Source organism: Anomaloglossus baeobatrachus, chromosome 1 (assembly GCF_048569485.1).
Source record: "Anomaloglossus baeobatrachus isolate aAnoBae1 chromosome 1, aAnoBae1.hap1, whole genome shotgun sequence".
In the NCBI taxonomy this organism is placed as follows: domain Eukaryota; kingdom Metazoa; phylum Chordata; class Amphibia; order Anura; family Aromobatidae; genus Anomaloglossus; species Anomaloglossus baeobatrachus.
The window spans coordinates 630118223-630143386 of NC_134353.1; the positions used below are offsets into that span (position 1 = coordinate 630118223).

Sequence of the window (25164 nt, forward strand, 5' to 3'; positions counted from 1 at the left end):
TCTCCTAGATGGCTGGACAACAGCAGCAAAAAAGCAAGGGTGCCAAGGCACAGGCTTTCTATGCTGCTTGTATTGCATGTGCTGAAGTGTTTATGCTTGTATGCTATACATTGCATAGATGGCTAGAATACAGCAGCAAAAAAGCAACACAGGCTTTCTATGCTGCTTTTCCTGCATGTGATACTGTTCCACCGGCAGGTTCCACTGACCCCCATTGTGTGCAATGCACCCCTGTAGCACTTGGTCAGCCGGGGTCTCTACTAGAGGTGGCCAAAGGAACCACCTGTGAACCCTGTCCAGGGACAGGGACGGAGTTGCAGTTTCGGCTGATAGATTGTCATGGGATAGAGACTTTGCAGTCCAGACAGGCCATGGGCAATCTTGATTAATGCTCCCTGGCCACCCTCATTTGGAACGTACTCAGTACTCCGGGGGGGTCCCAGGCATTCCAGGGTGAAGGCTCTGACACGAACGGCAGTCCCAGACAGCCTAAGCTAGCTCGCTGGGTGCGACACTCGGCTTCATCACTGGTCAAGGTCCCAGCAGGAGGACTCTCTGTATGATGAGGCAGACGTAGCTGATCAGGGCTTTGGTCCTGACACCGCTCTCAATCCGGATACACCGGATGGTGACGCCATAGTGAATGATCTTATGGCGTCCATCAATGGAATGTTGCATATTTCTCCCTCAGCTCCCCCAGTGGAGGAGTCAGCTTCACAGCAGGAGAAATCCTTTTTCAGTACTCATGCGTAGATTGAGTACTTTTTCTGACCACGCTGACTTCAGAGACGCAGTTCAGAAACACCACGCTTACCAGATAAACGTTTTCTCCAAACGTATTAAGGATGCACGTTATCCCTTTACCCTGATGTGGTACAGCCCTGGACCCAGGGTCCAAAGGTGGATCCCCCAATCTCCAGGCTTGCGGCTAGATCCATAGTTGCAGTGGAGATGGGAATTCACTTAAAGATGCCATTGACAGACAGATAGACCTCTGGTTGAAATCTGTCTGTGAAGCTATCAGCGTGTCGGTTGCTCCGGCATTCGCAGCCGTATGGGCACCCTAACCTATTTCAGCTGGTCTTGCGCAGCTGGTCTTGAGCACATGTACATCTGTGCCGCAGGTGGTGTCCTTAACCTCGCAATGTCTGCATTGCGACTTACCCTAGTAATGCTGTCCTGGGGGGACAGTCGAGGTTGGTCCTTCCCAGGCTCGGGCAAGTCCCAATTGTCCTCGTCTAAAAGGGCTCAAAAGGCTCAGAGGGGCTCAGATTCCGGCCGGGCTCATTCACGCCCAAGGAAGGCAGCAGGAGGAACCGCTACCAAGGCGATCTCCTCATGTATTTCAGCTCTCTCTCCCCGCATCCGCGGTTGGTGGCAGAATCTCCCGCTTCTGGGTACATTTAGCTGCCACAGGTCACAGACCGGTGGGTGAGAGACATTGTGTCTCACGTGTACAGGATAGAGCTCTGTTCTTGTCCTCCGGCTCGATTCTTCAGAACTCCCCCCCCCCCCCCCCACCGAGCCGATGCTCTTCTGCAGGCAGAAGGAGTGGTAATCCCTGTTCCTCTTCAGGAACAAGACACGGTTTTTTCCTCCAATCTTATTGGGGTGCCAAAAAAGGGTGGCTTTTTCCGTTCCGTTCTGGACCTAAAACTGCTCACCAAGCACGTGAAGGCCAGGCGGTTCCGGATGTAACCCTCCGCTCCGTCATTGCCTCAATGTCTCAAGGAGATTTCCTAGCATCAATAGACATCAGGATGCTTATCTCCACGTGCCGATTGCTCCAGAGCACCAGCGTTTGCTACGTTTCGTTATTGAAGACGAGCATCTTCAGTGCGTACCACTGCCCTTCGGTTTGGCGACAGCCCTACGGGTTTTCACCAAGTTCAGGGCAGCAGTGGGAGCAGTCCTGCACTCTCAGGGTCACTCTGTGATCCTTACTGGACTATCCACTTGTCAAGGCACCCTCTCAAGAGGCATGCCGACACAGCCTGAACGTGGCGCTGGAGACTCTCTAGAGTTTCGGGTGGATCATCAACTTTTCAAGGTTACATCGGGCACCGACCCAATCGCTGACATATCTGGGCATGGAGTTTCACACTCCCTCAGCGATAGTGAAGCTTCCGCTGGACAAGCAGCGTTCACTACAGACGGGGGTGCAGTCTCTCCTTCAAGGCCAGTTACACCCCTTAAGACGCCTCATGCAGAGGCAGTCACTTTCGCGCAGTTTCATCTGCGTCCACTTCAATGGGACATGCTTTGCCAATGGGTTGGGGAGTCGACGTCCCTAGAAAGGAACGTTTCCCTTCTCAGACGGTCAAGGACTCTCTCCAGAGGAGTCCATCCTTCAGATCAATGTTCTGGAAATCTGGGCAGTGCATCTTGCCCTGCAAGCCTTCCAGCAGTGGCTGGAAGGAAAACAGATCCGAATTCAGTCGGACAATTCCACAGCGGTGGCAGACATCGCCCACCAAGGCGGAACACGCATCGCCAAGCCTACCAGGCAATCCGGCGGATTCTGATGTGGGTGGGGGACAGAGCATCCACCATATCCGCAGTTCACATCCCGGGCGTAGAAAATTGGTAAGCAGACTTCCTCAGTCGCCTGGGCATGGACGCAGGGGAATGGCCTCTGCACCCAGTATGGTGTCAGGAAATCTGTAGCCGCTGGAGGATGCCGGACGTCGACCTAATGGCGTCTCGGCACAACAACAAGGTCCCGATTTTCATGGCGCGGTCTCACGAGCAAAGAGCTCTGGCGGCAGGCGCCCTAGTTCAGGATTGGTCGCAGTTCCAGCTACCCTATGTGTTTCCTACTCTGGCACTGTTGCCCAGAGTGCTACGCAAGCTCAGCTCCGCTTGCCGCCGCGCCATCCTCGTCGTCCCAGACTGACCGAGGAGGTCGTGGTCCTGGATCTGTGGCATCTCACGGTCGGCCAACCGTGGGCACTCTCAGACCGGCCAGACTTACTGTCCCAAGGGCCGTTCTTTCCACTGAATTCTACGGCCCTGCTCCGGACTGTGTGGCCATCGAGTCCGAGATCCTAGCGTCTTCAGGATTATCTCAAGACGTCATTGCCACCATGAGACGGGCTAGGAAGCCGACGTCTGCCAAAATCTACCACAAGACGTGGAAGTTATTCTTATCTTGGTGCTCTGCTTAGGGAGTGTCTCCCTGGCCATTTGCATTGTCTCCTTTTTCCCCCCTTCCTGCATCTGGATTGGGAAAAGGTTTGTCGCTCGGCTCCCTTAACGGACAAGTCGCAGCGCTGTCGGTATTCTTTCAGAAGCGCCTAGTACGACTTCCTCAGGTACGCACGTTCCTGCAGGGGGGTTATCACATTGTCCCTCCGTACAAGAGGCCGTCAGACCCATGGGATCTGCACAGGGTATTAATTGCTCTCTAGGAGCCGCCCTTCGAGCCTCTGAGGGTTGTTTTCACTTTCTCGACTTTCACAGAAAGTGGCCTTTCTGGTAGCGGTCACGTCTTTTCGGAGAGTGTCCGAACTAGCAGCGCGATCATCCAAAGCTCCCTTCCTGGTGTTCACCAAGATAAGGTAGTGCTGCGTCCGATCCCAGAGTTTCTCCCTAAGGTGGTATCCCCTTTTTATCACAATCAGGATATCTCCTTACCTTCCTTTTATCCATTTCATCGATATGTAATGGCTTTGCATTGTTGGATCTGGTGTAGAGCACCCAGAATCTACATTCCCGCACGGCGCTCCTGCGCCGCTCGGATGCACTCTTTGTCCTTGTCACTGGTCAGCGCAAGGGATCGCAGGCTGCAACATACACCCTGGCTCAATGGATCAAGGAACCAATCCTTGAAGCCTACCGTTCTACTGGGCTTCCGGGTCCATCAGGGCTGAAGGCCCATTCTACCAGAGCCGTAGGTGCGTCCTGGGCATTACGGCACCAGGCTACGGCTCAACAGGTGTGCCAGGCAGCTACCTGGTCGAGTCTGCACACTTTCACCAAACATTATCAGGTGCATACCTATGCTTCGGCGGACGCCAGCCTAGGTAGAAGAGTCCTGCAGGCGGCAGTTGCCTCCCCGTAGGGGAAGGCTGTCTTGCAGCTCTAACATGAGGTATTTCTTTACCCACCCAGGGACAGTTTTTGGACGTCCCAATCGTCTGGGTCTCCCAATGGAGCGCCGAAGAAGAAGGGAATTTTGTTACTTACCGTAAATTCCTTTTCTTCTAGCTCCTATTGGGAGACCCAGCACCCGCCCTGTTGTCCTTCGGGATTTTTGGTTGTTTTCGGGTACACATGTTGTTCATGTTGAATGGTTTTCAGTTCTCCGATGTTACTTCGGAGTGAATTTGTTTAAACCAGTTATTGGCTTTCCTCCTTCTTGCTTTTGCACTAAAACTGGTGAGCCAGTGATCCCACTGGGGGTGTATAGCCAGAAGGGGAGGGGCCTTACACTTTTTAGTGTAATGCTTTGTGTGGCCTCCGGAGGCAGTAGCTATACACCCAATCGTCTGGGTCTCCCAATAGGAGCTAGAAGAAAAGGAATTTACGGTAAGTAACAAAATTCCCTTCTTCTTTGTCGCTCCATTGGGAGACCCAGACAATTGGGTGTATAGCTTCTGCCTCTGGAGGCCACACAAAGTATTACACTTTAAAAAGTGTAACCCATCCCCTCTGCCTATACACCCTCCCGTGGACCACGGGCTCCTCAGTTTTATGCTTTGTGTGGAAGGAGGCACACATCCACTCATGCATTCTCATACATAGTTATGTCGGACGGAAGAAAAGAGGACCCCGATGGGGCCCCCGGCATGTTCCCTTCTCACCCCACTATGTCGGCGGTGCTGTCAAGGTTGAGGTACCCATTGCGGGTACGGAGGCTGGAGCCACATGCCGTCTCCTTCACCATCCCTTATGCGGCTCTGGCAGAAGTAGGATCCTGAGCGGTCATCCATTTGCTGGGACCGTGCTCCATCCGCAGCCCCTGGTGGAACTTGTCGGACCGGAGCCTTTTCAACCCCAGGGACCGGGCCCTGCAACTTAAAGGTACTCTGTGTCCCCATGAGGGGACTGTACAGGGAGCGCACCTTCTTTCGGAAGCCGCGGTAGTTGTAAAACTGAGGAGCCCGGCGGACTTCCGCGCCGACCGTGCCTGCTTGTCGGGCGCGGCCTCAAATTTAGTCCCCGGCTTCGCCGCGGCCTAGTCGCGAAAATCCCGCCCCCGGGCCTGCCTGTCAGGGGTAAGGGCGGGATTACCGACATGACGTCGGATGTGAGGGCTGGAGCATCCTGCATGTCTCCCTCCCCCCTCATTGACCACTGTGGGGACCCCAGATTCCCGCTCTTTGCTGGCGCCGCCCTCGGCCCCACTCCTCCCCTGAGAGCTCCGGCGGCCATTTTTTGGCATTCTGCCAGTGGATGCTTCTCAGTGACACAGCTCTGCAGCTCCGGGGGATCCACGACAGGGAATCTGGAGGACACACTCCGCTCGTTAGCGGTCGGTAAGCCACACCGGTCACCCGGTGCTGGTCCCCCTAGGGTGCCGGAATAGATACATATATATATATAATAGATATATATATCTGTTCGGTCAGGCTGTATACCCTTTTCCCATATACCCTCAGTGGTCACTCTCCTAGGAGACAACAGCATGTCGTCCACAAGGAGCAAAGCTACTAAGGCACAGGTTTTTTTCGCGGCCTGTACCTCTTGTGGGGCTATGTTGCCTGCGGGTTCCACCTACCCTCACTGTGAGCAATGCTCGACTCCTGCCACGCTTGCTCAGCCGGAGCCTCGGGCACTTGTGGGCCCCTCGGCTCATGTAGATCCCCCTGCTCCCCCTGAGCAGGCTGCAGGGACAGAGACACCGGTGTTGGCCTCTTTCGCTGAGAATCTCTCTCAGTCACTTTCTCAATCCATTGCACAGTCTATGGACAAATGGTCATCTAAGCTCCTTGAGGCATTGCAGTCCAGACCGGGCCCTTCACAGGCCCCGGCCCCGGTTAGCTTGTCTCCTCCAGGCCCCTCTCGGTCCGCGCCGCAGCGCGCTCCTAGGTTAGCCCCTAGGTCTCAGGCAGAGGACTCCTGCCCGGACCGCAGTCCCAGACCGGCTAAGCGGCCTCGCTGGGACTCTTCCCCGGCCTCCTCACGCTGCTCGGGATCCCAGCTTGAGGACTCTCAGGAAGACGAGGCGGACGTGGGAGCTCAGGGCTCTGACCCTGACTTCGCCCTTAACCTTGATACACCTGACGGGGATGCCTTAGTAAATGATCTTATCTCGTCCATCAACCAGGTGTTGGATCTCTCACCCCCGCCTCCTCCTGTAGAAGAGTCGGCTTCTCAGCAGGAGAAACACCAATTTCGGTTCCCCAAACGTACGCGCAATACGTTTTTTGATCACTCTAACTTCAGGGATGCTGTCCAGAAGCCCAGAGCGGTCCCGGACAAGCGCTTTGCTAAGAGGCACACTGACACGCGTTATCCCTTTCCATCTGAAGTCGTTAAGGGCTGGGCACACTCTCCCAAGGTGGATCCTCCAGTCTCCAGATTGGCTGCTAGGTCCGTTGTGTCTGTTGCCGATGGCTCATCCCTGAAGGATGCCACTGACAGACAGATAGAGCTCTTGGTGAAGTCTATCTATGAGGCCACGGGCGCGTCTTTCGCCCCGGCCTTTGCAGCTGTGTGGGCTCTCCAAGCAATCTCTGCTTGTCTGACTGAGATTAATGCTGTCACACGGAATTCTGCTCCGCATGTTTCTTCTTTGACCTCTCAGGCATCAGCCTTTTCGTCCTACGCCATGAACGCCGTCCTGGACTCCACTAGCCGTACGGCTGTAGCATCTGCTAACTCCGTGGCAGTCCGCAGGGCCATGTGGCTGCGCGAATGGAAAGCAGACTCGGCCTCCAAAAGGTTCTTAACTGGTTTGCCTTTTTCTGGCGAACGTTTATTTGGCGAACGATTGGATGAGATTATTAAGGAATCCAAGGGAAAGGACTCCTCCTTACCCCAGTCCAAACCTAAGAGACCTCAGCAGAGAAAAATCCAATCGAGGTTTCGGTCCCTCCGCCAAGCCCCAATCCTCTTCGTCCAACAGGCCGGAGAAAGGCCAGAGGAACTCCTATGCGTGGCGGTCCAAGTCACGCCCCCAACAGGCCGCAGGAGGCACTGCCTCCAAGACGGCCTCCTCATGACTCTCGGCCTCCCCTAGCCACATCCTCGGTCGGTGGCAGGCTCTCCCGCTTTGGCGACGCCTGGTGGCCACATGTTCAAGACCGATGGGTGAGAGACATTCTGTCTCATGGTTACAGGATAGAGTTCAGCTCCCGACCTACGGCTCGTTTCTTCAGAACCTCTCCGCCCCCCGCACAGGCCGCACTTTTTCAGGCAGTGGACGCTCTGAAGATGGAAGGAGTTGTGATTCCCGTTCCCCTTCAGGAACGTGGTCGCGGATTTTACTCCAACTTATTCGTGGTGCTAAAAAAGAACGGGTCATTCCGTCCCGTTCTGGACCTCAAGTTACTCAACAGACATGTGAGAACCAGACGGTTTCGGATGGAATCTCTCCGCTCGGTCATCGCCTCGATGTCACAAGGAGACTTCCTAGCATCGATCGACATCAAGGATGCTTATCTCCATGTGCCGATCGCACCCGAACATCAACGTTTCCTGCATTTCGCCATCGGAGACGAACACCTCCAGTTCGTGGCATTGCCTTTCGGCCTGGCGACAGCCCCACGGGTTTTCACCAAAGTCATGGCATCCGTCGTGGCGGTCCTGCACTCTCAGGGCCACTCTGTGATCCCCTACTTAGACGATCTCCTAGTCAGGGCCCCTTCTCGGGTGGCGTGTCAACAAAGCCTTACCGTCGCTCTGGCGACTCTCCACCAGTTCGGGTGGATCATCAATTTCCCGAAATCCAAGTTGACACCGACCCAATCACTGACTTACCTCGGGATGGAGTTTCATACCCAGCCAGCGTTAGTCAAGCTACCGCGGGACAAACGGCTTTCTCTGCAGGCGGGGGTGCAATCACTTCTTCGGAGTCAGTCACACCCCTTAAGGCGCCTCATGCACTTCCTGGGGAAGATGGTTGCAGCTATGGAGGCAGTGCTGTTCGCGCAATTCCATCTACGGCAACTCCAATGGGACATTCTTCGCAAATGGGACAAGAGTGCGGCTTCCCTCGACAAGAACATCTCTCTTTCCCTTGCAACCAAAACATCACTTCAGTGGTGGCTCCTACCCACATCTCTGTCTCGGGGAAAATCCTTCCTACCCCCAACCTGGGCCGTGGTCACCACAGACGCGAGCCTGTCAGGTTGGGGAGCGGTTTTTCTCCACCACAGGGCTCAAGGAACCTGGACTCCGATAGAATCGTCCCTTCAGATCAATATCCTGGAGATAAGGGCAGTATATCTAGCCCTATTGGCTTTCCATCGGTGGCTGGAGGGCAGGCAGATCCGAATACAGTCGGACAACGCCACTGCCGTCGCCTACATCAACCACCAAGGCGGCACTCGCAGTCGTCAAGCCTTCCAGGAAGTCCGGCGGATTCTGCAGTGGGTGGAAGCCACAGGCTCCACCATCTCCGCAGTTCACATCCCGGGCGTAGAAAACTGGGAAGCAGATTTTCTCAGTCGTCAGGGCATGGACGCGGGGGAATGGTGTCTGCACCCAGACGTGTTTCGAGAGATCTGTCGCCGCTGGGGAACGCCGGACGTCGATCTCATGGCGTCACGGCACAACAACAAGGTCCCGGCCTTCATGGCACGGTCTCAGGATCACAGAGCTCTGGCAGCGGACGCTTTAGTCCAGGATTGGTCGCAGTTTCGACTGCCTTATGTGTTTCCCCCTCTGGCGATGCTGCCCAGGGTACTACGCAAGATCAGGTCCGACTGCCGTCGCGCCATTCTCGTCGCTCCAGACTGGCCGAGGCGGTCGTGGTATCCGGATCTGTGGCATCTCACGGTGGGTCAACCGTGGGCACTTCCAGACCGCCCAGACTTGCTGTCACAAGGCCCGTTTTTCCATCTGAATTCTGTGGCCCTCAACCTGACTGTGTGGCCATTGAGTCCTGGCTCCTAGCGTCTTCAGGGTTATCTCAGGATGTCATTGCTACCATGAGACAAGCCAGGAAGCCAACGTCCGCCAAGATCTATTACAGGTTTTGGCAAATCTTCCTATCCTGGTGCGCTGATAACGGTTTTCCTCCATGGCCGTTTGCCTTACCCACTTTTCTTTCATTCCTACAATCTGGAATGGACAAGGGTTTGTCCCTCGGCTCTCTCAAGGGCCAAGTATCGGCGCTCTCCGTGTTTTTTCAAAAGCGTCTAGCCAGACTTCCGCAGGTCCGCACGTTCCTGCAGGGGGTCTGCCACATGGTCCCACCTTACAAACGTCCGTTGGAACCCTGGGATCTTAACAGGGTCCTGACTGCTCTTCAAAAACCACCTTTTGAGCCGCTGCGGGATGTCTCTCTCTCACGTCTTTCGCAGAAGGTGGCCTTCCTGGTGGCAGTCACATCACTTCGGAGAGTGTCTGAGCTTGCAGCGCTGTCATGCAAAGCCCCCTTCCTGGTTTTTCACCAGGATAAGGTGGTTCTGCGTCCTGTCCCGGAATTTCTCCCTAAGGTGGTATCCCCTTTTCATCTAAATCAGGATATCTCCTTGCCTTCCTTTTGCCCTAATCCAATTCACCAGTGTGAAAAGGATTTGCACTCTTTGGATCTAGTGAGAGCAGTCCGGTTCTACGTGTCTCGCACGGCGCCCCTGCGCCGTTCAGATGCGCTCTTTGTCCTTGTCGCTGGCCAGCGCAAGGGCTCTCAGGCCTCCAAGTCAACCTTGGCTCGGTGGATCAAGGAACCGATTCTCGAGGCCTACCGTTCTCCCGGGCTTACGCTCCCTTCAGGGCTGAAAGCCCATTCTACCAGAGCCGTAGGTGCGTCCTGGGCATTGCGGCACCGGGCGACGGCTCAGCAGGTGTGTCAGGCAGCTACGTGGTCTAGTCTGCACACTTTCACGAAACACTATCAAGTGCATACCTATGCTTCGGCAGACGCCAGTCTAGGTAGGCGAGTCCTTCAGGCGGCGGTTGCCCACCTGTAAGAGGGGGCCGTTTTCGGCTCTTCCTTTTCTTCTAGCTCCTATTGGGAGACCCAGCACCCGCTCCTGTGCCCTTTGGGCTGGTTGTTCTTTTGTGTACACATGTTGTTCATGTTGAATTGTTCTTTTGGTTCATGGTCTTCAGTTCTCCGAACATCCTTCGGATTGAATTTACCCTAGACCAATTTATAAGTTTTCTCCTTCCTGCTTTTGCACCAAAACTGAGGAGCCCGTGGTCCACGGGAGGGTGTATAGGCAGAGGGGAGGGGTTACACTTTTTAAAGTGTAATACTTTGTGTGGCCTCCAGAGGCAGAAGCTATACACCCAATTGTCTGGGTCTCCCAATAGGAGCTAGATGAAAAGGAATTTACGGTAAGTAAACAAAATTCCCTTTTTTTGATGATATTCTAATTTGTTGAGTTGCAACTGTAGGTTGCTTCTCTTGCTGCTATCTCACACTGATTAGCTCAGGTCCAGTTGGTGGGTGTAACCTGCTTAGAAGTAGTTATTTTTTTTTTGCCTTGTGTTAAGGCCACGTCCCACTAAGCGACATCGCTGCTGAGTCACGGTTTTGGTGACGCAACAGCGATCTTGCTAGCGATGCCGCTGTGTGTGACATCCAGCAATGACCTGGCCCCTGCTGTGAGGTCGCCGGTCGTTGCTGAATGTCCTGGACCATTTTCTTCAAAGGCGATGTTTTGCTGGGCAGGACGCATCGCTATGTTTGACACTGTGTGACAGGGTCCCAATGACAGCAGAGATCGTTATACAGGTCGCTACTACGACCTGTATCGTTACTGAGTCGTTGGTAAGGTCTGACTGTGTGACATCTCACCAGCAACTTACCAGCGATCCTTATCAAGTCGCATCGTTTTCGGGATCGCTGGTAAGTCGCTAAATGTGACGGGGGCTTTAGCCTTACAGTGGCAGCAGCCTACACCCATGGTTTCCTTTGTCCCCCAATGAAGTCCCAGAGAAAGACGTTCAATACCCAAAATCTTCTTTATTTTACACTGCAGTTGGAATTTTTCTTTTCCTTGTTGTTTTTTTTTTTTCATAACAGAATATATGAATAAGGTGAATGGTGTCATTCAAAACTGCTTATTTAGTTCCACAAAAAAAACCACAGTGCAATAATGGAAAAAAGCTCAGTTGTGAAGGGGTTAAAGTATTGCATTTGTGACTCTGATCTGTTTTCTTATAGTTATAGTCTGTTTTCTGCTCTTTCTGGCGTTATGGAAGATAACATGTCTCATCATCTAGAAAAAATTACAACTATGATGTTGTTTTCTGTAAAGTCAAGGCAAGGCATAGTGGTGAGTTTTAATTTGAATAATAATAGTTTTTATTTATATAGCACCAACATATACCAGAGCACTTTTCAATTCAAAGGGGACATGTACAGACAATATGAGACGTTACAGTATAACACAATTCAACAGAAATCAAGAGGAGAGAGGTCCCCGCTCATAAGCTTACAATCTATTAGGAAATGGGGGAGGTAAATAGTAAAAAGTGCTTGTATTGTCAGGTCCAGTCACCAATATAATAAATAGGGGTTTCAAATCACACTGCATGAACCGGTCACCAGCCAGTATGTGTCCAAGTACAGGTAGCTATTAATATTAAGTGCCTGGAGGGTGTATAAAGAGATGATATAAAAGACCAGATTTTGAAGACTATATTGTAAGTGCAAAAGGGGTATGGTTAGATAGGTTAGGTAATAGCATAGTCTAAACAAATGCATTTTAGGGCACTCCTAAAACTGTGGATATTGTGAATTAAGCGAATTATCCCAAATACTGCATTCCAGAGAATTGGAGCAGCTTGTGAGAAGTCTTTGAGGCAGGAGTGGGAGATTCGGATTAAAGAGGATGTCAGTCTTGGGTCATTAGCAGAACAGAGGGCATGGGGTAGTGTGATAGACAGAGATGAGGGAGGAGATGTAGGGAGGTGCGGAACTGTGATCAGCTTTCTGCGTGAGAGTGATAAGTTTATATTGGACTCTGTAGCGGATGGGCAACCAGTGCAATGACTGGCACAAGGTGGAAGCATTGGTGTAGGTGTTGGAGAAGAAAATGATTCTGGATGCTGCATTCTGGATTGATTGAAGAGGGGAGAGTTTAGTAAGAGGGAGCCCGATTAATAGAGAGTTGCAATAGTCCAGGCGAGAATGAATAAGAGCGACTGTAAGAGTGTTTGCAGAATCAACGGATTAAAAAAAAAGTCAAATTCTAGAGCTGTTTTTGAGTTAGAGATGACATGATTGAGGGTGTGATCAGCTGTAGGGAGTGGAGGAGAGAGTCAAATATGACCCCAAGACAGCGGGTTTGCTGCTGGGGTGTAATGGTAGAACCACACGCGGAAATGGCAATATTGAGTTTAGGAATTTTAGTCGAAGGAGGAATCCTGATAATTTCAGTTTTTGAGAGATTCCGTTTTAAATAGAGGGAGGACATGATGTTGGAGACAGCGGACAGACAATTGCTTGTATTTCGTAGTAAAGCAGGGGTGATGTCAGGAGACGATGTGTAAAATTGGGTGTCATCAGCATACAAATAGTACTGAAAACCGAATCTACTAATGGCTTGTCCAATAGGGGCATAGAGATGTATTGAGAGACGAACTCTACATATGTATCTGCAGTTCCATGTGGTTGCATTTTGGAGTGTTTTACTTCCGCAACGCCTAGAACCCTAATAAAAACCGAAGGACAAAGTGGGTACAAATGCAAAACAATTGATATTTATTGTGTGAAGAGGTAAAAGATAGGTATTTAAATACATACGGAGGAGAATTTAGTAAAGACAAAGGGTTACTGGCACATACATAAATAGGTTACAGATGGTGGATGGACAGTTAAGTGACATGCAAGTACAATAGAATAATCAATAGCATATATCAAAAAATGGGTATAATTCAATAGAGACAGTAACGATCCATGTAAATAACATACCCAGTAAACCTATGTTCCAAAGATAGGAAGTTAAAGTGCCAGTAGTGCAAAAGAAGGTCTTGGGACCCCCCCTAGGAAGGGTAACGCGCGTTTCGCATTGTTTTTAAATCACACGTTTCATCACACCATAAGAGAGGGTGAAAAATCCTCTGTTTAAGAACCTTTTAAATCCACCATGTGACTGATCACATGGTACGCACCGACCAATGAATGCTGGTATTAAAGGCGCATGCGCGGTCGGCGCAGGCCCCAAGGAGCATGCGCATGGCGTCTAGCAAAGTGTGCATGAGAGGGGGCGGTTGACGCGTCACAGGAAACCACAAGTCATGCACGCCGTTACCATAGACACCGCCGGGCACACCGGGACGCAAGTCGCAGGCCGCGCATGCGCACAACACATCAGACATGTCAGAGGGCAGAACCCGGAAACATATAACCCGTGTGGGTGTACTGAACTGAAGGTTGACTACAATGGAACTCTATTAGCTGCCTCCTCCATTTTCCAATACACCTTTGCTAACATGAATCAAACATTTCCATTGTCCTATATATATATATATATACACTTAAATCCAGAATTCTGATATGGTTGTATTTCCATATTTTCTAACATTTGTGTGCAGCAAGTCTAAATCCCTTATTTATTTAATACTTTATTCCAAAAGATCCAATATAATAAGAATCACTCCTTCATGTTATTTGATGATGAAGCAGATGAAGAGGATGTTGTCATTCATGATGAAGGAGATGACGATGGAGATCCAGACATTGAAGGGTATGCTACATTTCCTTGATTATAGGGAACCTATCAGCTGATTGGTGCTTCCCAAACCATGGGCTGCATGAGTCTGGCTGTATGATTGCATCCAGGTATATTTTTCTCTGAAACACTGGCGTTTCAGAGAAACTATACTATGAATTGAAGATCTCTTCCTAGTAGTGCTCCAATTGTATTACAAGTATCTGTATGCACACACATGGGACAAGTATTAGTCAGTTGTGTGATGGGGTGAGAAGCCGGCCAGGAGCAGCGTAGGACTAGTCATGTCTCTACCTATAGTCCCTGGAAGAATTTTTAAACTATATTTTCTTTGAATCGCCATACATTCAGGGAAAACTAGTGCTTGGCGGCAATCATCCAGCTTGGATCTGATTCATGCTGCCCATGATTTGACCCCCATGAATAAGCTGAAAAGTTCCTTTTAAAGGGAAACTTTTCAGGTTTTTGCTATTTAATCTGTGGGAAACATAATGTAGAGTCAGAGACCCTAATTCTAGGGATGTGTCACTTAGTAAGCTGCTTGCTGTATTTTTGATAAAATCACTGAGGAATATCATTAGAGGACTAGTAGTTCTGCTGCCATGTAGTCCTCAATATTCATGATGATATGGAGTACACAGAAAGCTGCGAATCAGTGTTGTGGGCGGAGTTATCCATAGCTCAGCATTCAGAGAACTGCTAGATCTGCAGCAGATAAAACAGTGGAGTTTATCAAAACTGCAGCAAGAAACCCAATAAATGACACATCGCCGGAATCAGGGTCTCAGACCCTATATCATGCTGCTCTCAGATGAGTAGTAAAGGCCTGATGACCATTTCCCTTTAAAGTAAAGCTCTCTTATGGTGTCAGTAAATGGCAAATGTATTTTTTTTTTAAACATATAAGTATTGATCAGACTATTTTGAATAATGGTTTGGTTTTTTTTTGTTTTGTCCCAGTCTGAATAATTTAGGTCAGGATTTTAGGCCTAGGATTGGGGCTTGATTCAGGAGTCTAATCCTGAGTATCAAATGTCATTTGTACCCAGAAACTGTAGCAAAAAAGACATCAGCTCACCACAAAAAAAGAAACAAGTGTCACACAGCTCCATTCACTGCAAAATGAAAACTGTACAAGCCCAAGAACATGGCGGCACAAACCAAATTTTGGGTTTCACAGTAATTGCACTCACCTGGAGAACTGTGTTTGCCAGGTCATTTCTACCACACATTGTACCCTGAAAAAAATGGTTTCTTATTTTTTTTGCCTTCCTTATCACCACATCATTCTCAAGTTTATTGTATAGTAAAAAAAGGTGTCCATCAGTCATGCCACAAGAAACATGGCGTTAGTCGACTGAAAATCCAAAAAGTTATTGCTCTTGGAAGAAGGAGAAATTGAACTAAATGCGCAAACGCGGAAAATCATATTGTCATGAAGGTGATAAAAGTGGAGAGAAAATGTGCTTACAAAATTTTGCTCCACGTCACTGCTGCCACTCGGTCAGTTGGAAAGCAATGATCTCCTTACTAACAGTCACTTGGTCCTTCAGCCTATCAGTGGCTCTAGCAGCCAGGTAACTTTTGGGCATTACGTCGTCCTTTCTGAATTCCCAGAAGCTGTAGGGGCAGATTCTGGTTCTACATTTTGCTTCTGTTTTCCTTTTAACCCCTTAACAGATGCGGGAAGTAAGATTACATCCTAGTGGTATAATGTGTTAATCCCCGCTGGCTGCTGCAGGCAACCTGCAGCGATCCGCGCACATGTCGGCTGATTTATGCAGCTGACATGTGTGCCTGGCAGGCGCAGGTGGATCTGCAATCTGCCCGTGCCTGTTAACCCCTTAAATGGCGCTGTCAAAATGTGACAGCACCATTTAAATCGCAGTGTGGTAAAATGTACTCACCGGCTGCCACCGGAAGTCACGTGATGTGATCACGTGGAGCCGTTGGTTGTCATGGTAGCAAAGGATCATGTGAGGACTCCTGTAGCTCACATGACTCAGGTCCTGTAACAAGCAGCCGAGTACTGCAGGTTACAAGAGAGCATTTATCCCGATCTTAGCGGTGCTGCTCTGATCAGGAGAAAAGAATCAGCGATTAGACAGCTGATCCTTATAGCCCCCCAGGGCAACTGATCAAATAAGAAAAAAAAAAAAGTTTTGAAAAATTAAAAAAAGAAAAAAAAACCCTAAAAGCTCAAATCACCCCCCTGTTGCCCCATGGAAAATTAAAAACTTAAAAATATACACATATTTGGTATTGCCGCGTTCAGAAATGCCCGATCTATCAAAATATAAAATCAATTAATCTGATCGGTAAATGGTGTAGCAGCCAAAAAATTCCAAACACCAAAATTAAGTTTTCTGATCTCCGCAAATTTTGCACAAAATGCAATAACAGGCGATAAAAACGTAGCATCTGTGCCAAAATGTTACCATTACAAACGTCAGCTTGAGACGCAAAAAATAAGCCATCATGGAGCCATAGATCACGAAAAATGAGAACGCTATCGGTCGCATAAAATGGTGCAAAATGTGTCACTTTTTTTGGACAAGTTTTGATTTTTTTTTGACCCCTTAGATAAAAGTAAACCTATACATGTTTATTGTCTATGAACTCGCACTGACCTCAGGTATCACACTGACACATCAGTTTTACCATACAGTGAACACAGTGAATACAATATCTCAAAGACTATCGTGCAATCGCACTTTTTTTGCAATTTTTCTGCATTTGCAATTGTTTTGCCATTTTTCCAGTACACTATATGGTAAAACTCATGGTTTCGTTTAAAAGTTATTTTTCTCTTAAAAGGCCGAAAGTTCCTGCTAGGGCTTATTTTCGGTTAAACATGGTAATTTTTTATATTACACCTACTGCATATTGGGATAGGATTTTGGAGATGGCAATACCCCTTTTAATTGATACAATTACAAATACAATTGATCGTGGATAAAATAGCTTCTCATCATGTTATTGTTAGTTAATGACAGTGCCAATCAACTAGTCGTTCTTTCGAAATAGGAAAGGCTGATTATGATTAAAAAAATTTACCTGTGTACTTGGGTGCCTTTATCATATACTGTAAATGGATATGATATGTTGCGCACACTGCCTTACTATGACGTGTTTATTATTTGTCTGCAGTTTTATTGTGGAGAATGTCTTTGTTGATGAGAAGGAGGAGGCATGCTCGTCTCTAGGGATAATAGCGGTCAATGCCAGGTAACTTCTAATATTCCTTTACTTTCCTGTTCTCCTTCCTTCTGTTCCTTTTAGTATATTTATAGTTTATTTTTAGTATATTTTTTCTTTACCCCAACCTTCAGAAATCTCTTCCAGAAAGTCTTTTTAATAAGTGAGATTAATATTATTATTTTTTTTCTTCCCTTCATTTTATTTTTATATTTGCCTACTTGACCGCTATCTCTTATTCTAATTTTCTGGTTTGTACTACTTTTTCATTTTTGTCTTTTTATTCAAATTCCTGTATTTTCTCACTTTCTTCATTCTGCTATTACCGTTCACTATGCATTATAATTCCTTTCTTATACTATTTTTATATTTTAATACTCTTTTTACCTCCCACAATACAATTTATTTTCTTTTTTTATTTTCTTTTTTTTTTACATTTTGCTTTTAAATTTTTCCTTCAGCTCTTCATTTTTCCCTTATCTTGACTCATGCTTCCAGGAAGTAGTTAAACACATTGAGGTAAGAGTCAGCTATCACCAAAGGATGAACAATGTGTTCTTTTATTATACTTAAAGTAGCAAGTTGCTCATGCATTATTTATTTTATATATAACAGTCGTATTAGAGATTGTTTAAATGGGCTATGATAAGTGTAATGATATGTTAGGACGCTGTTTATTTGTAGCTGATTTTTCTGCTGTAAAAATCAGTCCATTGTCAGGAACTACTCTGCTTAAAAAATGTGCCTTTGTATTAGCAATTTATCCCCATTTGAATAGGTCAAAACACTGCAATAAGTTGAAAGAATTGACATGCTGCAGATTTGGATAAAAATGCTTTGATCTGCATGGGAAGCAATCAGCACATGCATAAAGGTGGTGTCACACATAGCGACCACGACAACGACGTCGCTGCTAAGTCACCATTTTCTGTGACGTAGCAGCGACGTCCCATCGCTGTCGCTGTGTGTGACATCCAGCAACGACCTGGCCCCTGCTGTGAGGTCCCCGGTCGTTGCTGAATGTCCTGCTTCATTTTTTGCTCGTCGTCCTCCCGCTGTGAAGCACACATCGCTGTGTGTGACAGCGAGAGAGCAACAAACTGAAGCGAGCAGGGAGCCGGCGCCTGGCAGCCTGCGGTAAGCTGTAACCACGGTAAACATCGGGTAACCAAGAAGTCCTTTCCTTGGTTACCCGATATTTACCTTAGTTACTAGCGTCTGCCGCTCTCACGCTGCCAGTGCCGGCTCCCTGCTCCCTGCATACGTAGCTGGAGTACACATCGGGTAATTCACCCGATGTGTACTCTGGCTAGGAGTGCAGGGAACAGGGAGCCGGCACTGGCAGCGTGAGAGCGGCGGACGCTAGTAACTAAGGTAAATATCGGGTAACCAAGAGAAGTGCTTTCCTTGGTTACCCGATATTTACTTTAGTTACGCTTCCACGCGTCGCTGGGGGCTGGTCACTGGTCGCTGGTGAGATCTGCTTGTTTGACAGCTCACCAGTGACCATGTAACGACGCAGCAGCGATCCTGATAAGGTCATATCGCTGGTCGTGATCGCTGCTGTGTCGCTATGTGTGACACCACCTTAAGATTTAAGCAATCTCCTTCACTTACCAATATAGAAATGTATACATACAATTTGTGTCAGTACACTGCAATGAATCAATACATTCATTCCACTATTGCTGTGCATGGAAAAAAGTGAGGTACTTGGTTCAAATTTTTGATCAAAAATGTATAAGCCTCCCTCCAGCAACAAGGTGACCTCAATGGATGGGAAACTTTCTTTTAATTGACCTTTGTATGTGCTTAACCAGACCTCAAATAAAAAGACAAAGATAGGATCCAGCTTAACTAGAATTAAATCCTGTCTGGGAAAAATGGGTGGATAAAGGTGGCTTTACACACTGCAACATCGCAAACGACATCGCTGTAACGTCACCGGTTTTGTGACGTAATAGCGACCTCCCCAGCGACATTGCAGTGTGTGAAACACATCAGCGACCTGGCCCCTGCTGTGAATTTGCTGATCGCTACAAATCGTTCAGGACCATTCTTTGGTCCTTTGTTTCCCGCTGTGCAGAATGATCGCTAGAAAGTTTCAGTGTGTAAATGGGACTTAAAACACTGGAAACGAGTGATGTGTCACAATATCTGTCAATCACTATTCTCTGTCAGTCCGTCTCTCCCTCTCGGTCTCTATTCTCTCTCTGTCGGTCCGTCACTATCTCTGTCCCTCTCTCACAGTCTGTCGGTCATTTTCCCCTCCTCTCTCATACTCACCGATCCCCGGCGCGGTGCTGCACGGCATTCACACTGCTGCGGCGGCTTTTACTATTTTGAAAAAGCCGGCCGCTCATTAAACAATTTCGTATTCCCTACTTTCCCCGCCCACAGGCGCCTATGATTGGTTGCAGTCAGACACGCCCCCCCCCCACGCTGAGTGACAGCTGTCTCACTGCACCCAATCACAGCAGCCGGTGGGCGTGTCTATACTGTGCAGTGAAATAAATAATTAAATAATTAAAAAAAAACGGCGTGCGGTCCCCCCCAATTTTAATACCAGCCAGATAAAGCCAAACGGCTGCAGGCTGGTATTCTTAGGATGGGAAGCTCCACGTTATAATATCAGTCAGCAGTCGCCCAGAATTGCCGCATACATTATATGCGACAGTTCTGGGACTGTACCTGGCTCTTCCCGATTTGCCCTGGTGCTTTGGCAAATCGGGGTAATAAGGAGTTATTGGCAGCCAATAGCTGACTATAAGTCTTAGATTAATCATGTCAGGCGTCTCCCCGAGATTCCTTCCATGATTAATCTGTAAATTACTGTAAATAAACACACACACCCGAAAAAATCCTTTATTAGAAATAAAAAACACAAACAAATTCCCTCATCACCAATTTAATCAGCCCCAAAAAACCCTCCAGCGGTGGATCCAGCGGTGGATGCAGTGGTGGCCGCGGGTAACCTCAGTGACAGCTCAGCTGATCGCGCTACTCACCGCCGCACCGGTCAGCTCCACGCAGCAACTGAGGTGAGTAGCGCGATCAGCTGAGCTGTCACTGAGGTTACCCGCGGCCACCGCTGCATCCACCGCTGGATCCAGTGACAGCGGGTAACCTCAGTGACAGCTCAGCCGATCGCGCGGCTGTCTTCATTAGCTGCGTGGAGCTGACAGGAGCGGCGGTGTCTTCTGCTGCTCCTGTCACCTGCATGCAGCAGAGCTGGATGCGACACTGGAGGTCCGTGGATTACGCCGGACATGGAGGGCTTTTTGGGGCTGATTAAATTGGTGATGAGGAATTTGTTTGTGTTTTTTATTTCTAATAAAGGATTTTTTCAGGTGTGTGTGTGTATTTGCTGTAATTTACAGATTAATCATGGAAGGTTTCTCCGGGAGACGCCTGACATGATTAATCTAGGACTTATTGTCAGCTATGGGCTGCCAATAACTCCTTATTACCCCGATTTGCCAATGCACCAGGGCAAATCGGGAAGAGCCGGGTACAGTCCCAGAACTGTCGCATATAATGTATGCGGCAATTCTGGGCGGCTGCTGACTGATATTGTTAGGCTGGGGGGCTCCCCATAACGTGGAGCTCCCCATCCTGAGAATACCAGCCTTCAGCCGTATGGCTTTATCTGGCTGGTATTAAAATTGGGGGGGACCGCACGCCGGTTTTTTTAATTATTTAATTATTTATTTCACTGCACAGTATAGACACGCCCACCGGCTGCTATGATTGGGTGCAGTGAGACAGCTCTCACTCAGCGTGGGGGGGCGTGTCTGACTGCAACCAATCATAGGCGCCTGTGGGCGGGGAAAGTAGGGAATACGAAATTGTTTAATGAGCGGCCGGCTTTTTCAAAATAGTAAAAGCCGCCGCAGCAGTGTGAATGCCGTGCAGCGCCGCGCCGGGGATCGGTGAGTATGCGAGAGGAGGGGAAAATGACCGACAGACTGTGAGAGAGGGACAGAGATAGTGACGGACCGACAGAGAGAGAATAGAGACCGAGAGGGAGAGACCGACTGACAGAGAATAGGGATTGACAGATATTGTGACACATCACTCGTTTCCAGTGTTTGACTAGCTAGGTCATTCTGCAGGTCCAGATCGCTGTTGCGTCGTTGGCCAGGTTTGCCTGTTTGACAGCTCACCAGAGACTCACCAGAGACTTTGTAGCGATCCCGGCCAGGTTGGGATCGCTGGTGGGATTGCTGAAAGTCTCAGTGTGTAAAGCGGCCTTAAGAGTGCACCACCTAGGGCGCGGCCACAAACCTCAGTAGACAATAAAAACAAAAAAAAAAAAACAAGACCAGTATAGCTACAGTGCTACAGTCAAATTAATAGAAAATCAAGAGAAGGAAGGCAGCAACACAAGGACAAGGGGTAACATCACAACCGCTCACAGCAACAAAGTACTACAACCACCAGTTAGTCTAAATCACAACACCTTACCAGACCAGTATAGAGAAGCTTTGTCTGGCATTAAAAGAAGTGTACAACCAGCATATATAGGAGGTGAGCGAATGTGACTGGCTCCCCCACAGCATGTGATCAAAGCAGACTAACAGGCAGCCCAAAAGAAATTAACTCTTGCTAGCCTGCCTATGAACTACATGTCTTTTAGTCGATCCCTGAGTCTGCCTGCCCTGATCACAGACATCAGTGAAGTTAGCAGGCAAAGTGCCATAATCTGTAATCTTCACAGGTCCTGATGCCACCATGACAGTCAGCCATGTTTGTTAAAACCTCCTTGTAACAAATCTTATAAATGTGTTCCTGCTATGTACTGGCCTTGTCTGACCGTAGAGGAACATGGTCTGATCATTCTACATCTCCTGGGCAGGGGAGGAAGTAAAAATGTATACAGACATTGCAGCAAATTACTCACAAATTATTCTTTAAGGTAAAACTTGAGAGAAAAAACAAAACAGGTAGGGAAATGTTTTACCTCAGAGAATCCGCTGTGATCACGTGCTGTCCTGTCTTTATTCTCTGTTTTTGCATCCTCCCCAGCCCAGGAGATGTGGTATGATCAGACCATGTCCCTGTACGGTCAGACACGTACATTACACAGTACATAGCAGGGACACATATATAAGATTATCTCTGCACAGGAACATTTTTTTCTTAAACACATCAAATTGTGAAACTTATTATTCCAAATCTATTGAATAAAATTAACTTTTACATTGACTTTGTTTGTGGGAAAATCCCTTTAACTTCCATCTGCCTTGAATGTTAATTGCCGTTGATCAATGGTGCTTTTGGAACCCCTCTGATCCAAATTATAGGTTGGTAATATTAAATGCCCCAACCACCTGTTTAACCTACAGAACTTGGCTCCTATGATTCAGTTTCTGGCATTAGTCTGTTAGGTCTTAATTTTGGTGTTAGTCTTTGAATCTGGTCTCTCTCTCAGTCACCACATAACAGTGTCCGGAAAGCGGCATATGAAGCTATAGGAAAATTTGTACGATCAATGCATCTTGTGTGTCAAAAGAACCCCAGTGAGCACAATGCCAAAGGTGAGTGGTATAATAAGATTTACCTTGTTTATACATGAGCGCACAAAATGTATGTGTATAAATTGTGAGATATATTAGGCAGATTGTAAGCAGTTTTCAAACTTGATGTGTTGCAAGGAGGAAATATAGGAAAGAAAACCCTGAATGACTTTGTTAATGTCATGGTCAGAGCAACTCAAAAGCAGCAGAGAAGAGCCTATGATGGAATAGTGATCAAACTCTGCTCCAAAAGCACCAACAATGGACTTCTACCATGCAGCAATAAAGGCAATGACTTAGCCAGCACAGACAGTGTATTGTGCTAGAACATGTTCAGCTGGAAAACATTTGGTCTTGTCACTCGTATGGCTATTACTACCATATTACACGTACCACATACTTACATTGCAGACGAAGTAAACCCATTCATGGAAACATTTTTCCATAATGGCAATGAATGCCCTGCCAAAATGTCAAAAAATTGTTCAAGAATGGGATATTACTTACTGCCGGTATGTCACCATGTTGGAGATGTGCCCATGCCATCTGTAGCGGGAGCTGGCTGTAATATACAGCTGAGCTGCTGCTGCGTATTCTGCTGGGACCAGCGCTAGCTCCAATCACTGGCTGAGGAACACAGCACATGCTGCTGGGCTCTTTGATTGACTGTAGATCTGCGACTAAATTGGAGAATTGGGCTGAAAAATGGCAAATGAGGTTTAACACAGATAAGTGTAAGGTTATGCACATGGGAAGGAGAAACAGATGCTACGATTATTTAATAAATGGAAAACTGCTGGGGAAATCAGACATGGAAAAAGACTTAAACATCTTAGTCAATAAGAAGCTAAATTGGAGTGCCCAGTGTCAGGCAGCAGCCACCAAAGCAAATAGGGTGATGGCATGCATTAGAAGAGGTCTGGGGGCACGAGATGAAAACATCATTCTCCCTCTGTACAAATCACTCGTCAGACCACACTTGGAGTATTGTGTGCAATTTTGGGCGCCAGTGCTCAAGAAAGACATTACTGAACTTGAAAGGGTTCAGAGGCGGGCTACTAAAATAATAAATGGAGTGGGTGCATTAAAATACCCAGAAAGGTTATCAAAATTAGGTCTATTTACTCTAGAAAAGAGAAGACTTAGGGGAGACCTATTAAATATGTACAAGTATATCAGAGGGCCATATAGAGATCTCTCCCATGATCTGTTTGTAGCAAGGACTGTAACAAGAACAAGGGGGCATTCTCTTCATTTGGAGGAAAGAAAATTTCTGCACCAGCATAGAAGAGGGTTCTTCACGGTAAGAGCAGTGAGGCTCTGGAACTCTCTTCCTGAGGAAGTGGTGATGGCCAACTCACTGAATGAATTTAAGAAATGGATGCTTTTCTTGATAGCAAAAGTATAGAAGGTTATGAATAACATAATATTACAGGTAGATAGTTGACCCAGCTTAGGAGTCGGGAAATATTTTTTTTTTCCCAGAAAACTGGCATCTACTCTATGGGTTTTTACCTTCCACAGGTGTTCAACACTGCAGGACAGCGGCACTAAAATAGGCTGAACTAGAGGGACATAAGGTCTTCCTTCAGCATTAGAAACTATGTTACTATGAAGAAAAAAAAAAAACACCAAAACTGCCACTTTTTGTTTACCACACCTCCTCAAATATATTAAACTTGGTCAAAAAGGTGTATGTACCCCAAGATGTTAACATTGAAGCAAACAAAAAACAAGTCCCCCATACAGTTGTCTGAAGTTTTATGCGTGTAAAAATATCGTGCATTAAGAAGAAAATAGGTGCCTTTTTTATTTTTGCGCAAAGTAAAGCAATAAAGAAAAATGAGTAAAAAATAATAAACGTTCAAATTACACCCCTTTCAAAATTAAGAAAAGTTATGAAAATATACATTTGGACTTGTTGCGTTCCTAAAAGTCCAATCTATCAAAATATAAAATAAATTGGTCCAATCGGTAAACGGCATAAGAAAAAAATCTAAATGCCAGAATTGCATTTTTTTTTTTGCCCCCACAACAGCACAAATGAAATAACGAGCAATCAAAACATCATATCTACATCAGAATTATATCAATAAAAATATTGGATTAGGGTGCAACAAACAAGTCCTCAGACTTCACTATATCCCGAAAAGTGAAGCAATCACAGCTCTCTGAAAGTGGCGACACAACTGAACATATTTTTTCCCAAAAAATGTTTACATATTTTTCGCCACTTGAATAAAACAAAAACTGTTGCATGTTACCGTAATCATATTGACCTGGAGAATCATATAGCCGGTTCCTTTTTAGTATAAAGTGAACACTGTAAATACAAAAAATTAAAAAAACAATTGCAGAATTGTGCCTTTTTTCACAATTTCACCCCACTTGGAATTTTTTACTTCACGTAATAAAATGGATTCAGGATATACTGAATACGAATAGAAAGCACGCGTGACCCTATTAGAGGAGAAAAAAATATATTAAAAAAAAAAAAAATGGTATTGCTCACCTAGGAGGATATGGGTTATCGCCTTAAAAATACCAGTCTCTGCTGCCTCCTGGTTGAGAGATAAAATTCATCAGTAGGAAAAAAAGACTTTATCCAGCCACGCAATCTAACTTTAAATAGTTCTTGCTGCGGTATTAGA

General features: G+C 47.3%; 1 protein-coding gene across 1 annotated transcript in view; it reads left to right on the top strand.

Annotated features, from left to right (window-relative positions):
- The window catches only part of IPO4 (importin 4), a 298714-nt gene that overhangs the window by 177947 nt on the left and 95603 nt on the right, over positions 1–25164 (top strand). Inside the window, exons 18-22 of the mRNA XM_075340711.1 lie at positions 11285–11396; positions 13702–13811; positions 16947–17024; positions 17456–17513; positions 22429–22534. Of these exons, the coding sequence (XP_075196826.1) occupies positions 11285–11396; positions 13702–13811; positions 16947–17024; positions 17456–17513; positions 22429–22534 (464 nt within the window). The remainder of the gene's footprint in view (positions 1–11284; positions 11397–13701; positions 13812–16946; positions 17025–17455; positions 17514–22428; positions 22535–25164) is intronic.